Source organism: Sinocyclocheilus grahami, unplaced genomic scaffold, assembly GCF_001515645.1.
Source record: "Sinocyclocheilus grahami isolate Dianchi unplaced genomic scaffold, SAMN03320097.WGS_v1.1 scaffold5387.1, whole genome shotgun sequence".
In the NCBI taxonomy this organism is placed as follows: Eukaryota; Metazoa; Chordata; class Actinopteri; order Cypriniformes; family Cyprinidae; genus Sinocyclocheilus; species Sinocyclocheilus grahami.
Window position 1 is genome coordinate 2,533 of NW_015510088.1, and position 2,480 is coordinate 5,012.

A 2,480-nucleotide genomic window follows, 5' to 3' on the forward strand; every position below is an offset into this window, starting at 1 on the left:
GGTTGACATGGTAGTAGTTACAGAGCAATTTAATTTAGTTGAAGTATGTTTACGGGTTTTATGACAGACTCTCTTGTTTTTCAGCTCTTCAGGTTGGAGATTCTCTTCAATGGAAGGAAACACTTTGTTTTGCGGAGACACAGTGAATTTCAGATGCTTCACCGGAAGCTGAAGAAGATTCTGCGCGCTCCCGATTTCCCCAGTAAGAGAAATCAGCACCTGCGAACCAAACCGCTGGAGCAAAGACGGCAGGAACTGGAAGACTACATCCAGGTAGATATAGTTATTTTATGTTAATATATTATGTTGTTGTTTTATTATTTTTTTAAATATTTTATTGTTTTATGCTATATATTTCTTATGCCTATTTTATTCTGTTATAGTATTTATTCATATTTTGAATTAGCATTATTTTCATTTTTAGTTATTCTTTTTAATAATTTGATTTAGCTTAAATTTTTCTATTTCCGTTTTAGTAGTTTTAGTACGTCAAGGACTAACTTTAGTTAATTGCCAAAGGAATAATTTGTATTTTCGTTAAATTTTTTTATTTTATTTAAGTTTTAGTTTATTATTTCAATTACCGAAATAATGTTTTAATAGTTTTTGTTAGCAATAACAACACAGGTATAATAGTTTATTAAGCATATGTAGTACACAACAATATATTTTAAATAGTAGGGTACAACGGGGCTAAAGGCCCACCTTAAGAAAAAAATGTGCTATTCACTGCACCTAAAATGTATAATTGCAGAAAAAATATATACGTTGTATTGAACATTAATGGAGCAACAGATTTTGTGTGAAAATAAATCATTCAAGTTGTTTATTTTGTTTAAAAATCTTATAAATGTATGAAAGCGGGGCCTTTTACCCCACACACGGTATTGATACAAATACTTCAGCTAAAATAATGTTTTTTTTAATAATGTCTAAGTTAATACTTGTTCAAAACAATCACTTTAGCAAAGTTTGTACTATTTTCTGTTTATGTTGAATAAAATAATTCATTTGTTCAATAAATATACTATCATTAATATATGTTAATATAAAAAATATATTTTAAAATACAGAAACAAAATCATTTTAATAAGTAAAGATTCTGAAAGTATTGAAGGAGATCCAATAATAATTGAATATATATTTACAGTAGTAACAACAAATTATATTTTATTATATGATATGATTAATATCATATTCATTCTAAACATGGTGATTATCTCTAATATGGACACCCAACATAATATATGATATTTACCATCTGAATCTAACCATGTCATGGAAAAGTCAGCCATCTATTAATTATCATGTTAATTACTGTGCGCCTTTAGCCCCAACAGCAGGGGCGCTTTTTACCCCAAATACCATACTTTGAAATATTCTTGTTATTTTAAAAAAACTGAAAATCTTTAAGAAGACCTTTGTCTCAAAATATATGCATTAATTTGAGAGATTCTCATTTGCTACTTAAATCTACAACATTTAAAAAAACATCAAATATTAGATTAAGTAAGCACAGAATCATCTTTGCGTCAAGGTTCAGACAAATATACACGTGCATCTTGAAAAGCTTTTGGAAAGTGCTACGCCACGTTTTTGTGCCATTTAGTGGTTTAGATGAAAATAATATCAAAGGCGCCTTTAGCCCCATTGTACCCCTATACATTTTTTTTTAACTGTTGCTGAAAAGCCACTGTTTACTGGCAGGTTCCATTGTGACAGCTTACACATACAGTCACTACTTAAATCTACAACATTTAAAAAAACATCAAATATTAGATCAAGTAAGCACAGAATCAACTTTGCGCATGCGATCGCGCAAGTCAAAGCTCAGACAAATATATGCGTGCATCTTGAAAAGCAAATGATTTGGAAAGTGCCACGCCACGTTTTTGTGCCATCTAGTGGTTTAGATGTAAATAATATCAAAGGCGCCTTTTACCCCCGGGGCGCCTTTAGCCCTGTTGTACCCTACTCATTTGACAAAATAGAGGATCATTGAGGGTCATATTATGGGATACAGTATTGCACGCAATCAGGTTGTAAAAAGCACATTTTGTTTTGTTTTTAACCTTTACGAGACCTGTGTTCTAAAAGGGCAAATGTGTTTGGAAATCGAAATATTCAATATACACCAAAAAATAAATAAAAATCACATACTAAGCACAGTCTGTACAACATACTGCAAAAATAGAATATTAGTATGCTATTTCAAATGTAGCACCCTCACCCCTCATCACCTTGTTTTTGGATATTTGATGAGAAATATTACTTGTATTTATTTATTTTAAATAAGAAATCAATACTTTTATTCAGCAAGGATGCATTAAATTGGCCAAAAAACTTTTTTTATTTCAAATAAACGCTGTTCTATTGGACTTTCTATTCATCAAAGAGTCCTGAAAAGGGTATTACCGTTTCCACAAAAATATGAGCAGCACAACTGTTTTCAATATTGATAATAATAAGAAATATTTCTT

At 30.4% G+C, this 2,480-nt stretch overlaps 1 protein-coding gene across 1 annotated transcript in view; it reads left to right on the top strand.

Moving 5' to 3' along the window:
- Window positions 1-84: 84 nt before the first annotated feature.
- The window catches only part of LOC107577197 (sorting nexin-24-like), a gene marked incomplete at its 5' end in the record, with an annotated part of 4,111 nt that continues 1,715 nt past the window's right edge, over window positions 85-2,480 (top strand). Inside the window, one exon of the mRNA XM_016263297.1 lies at window positions 85-273. Coding sequence (XP_016118783.1) covers window positions 85-273 — 189 coding nt within the window. The remainder of the gene's footprint in view (window positions 274-2,480) is intronic.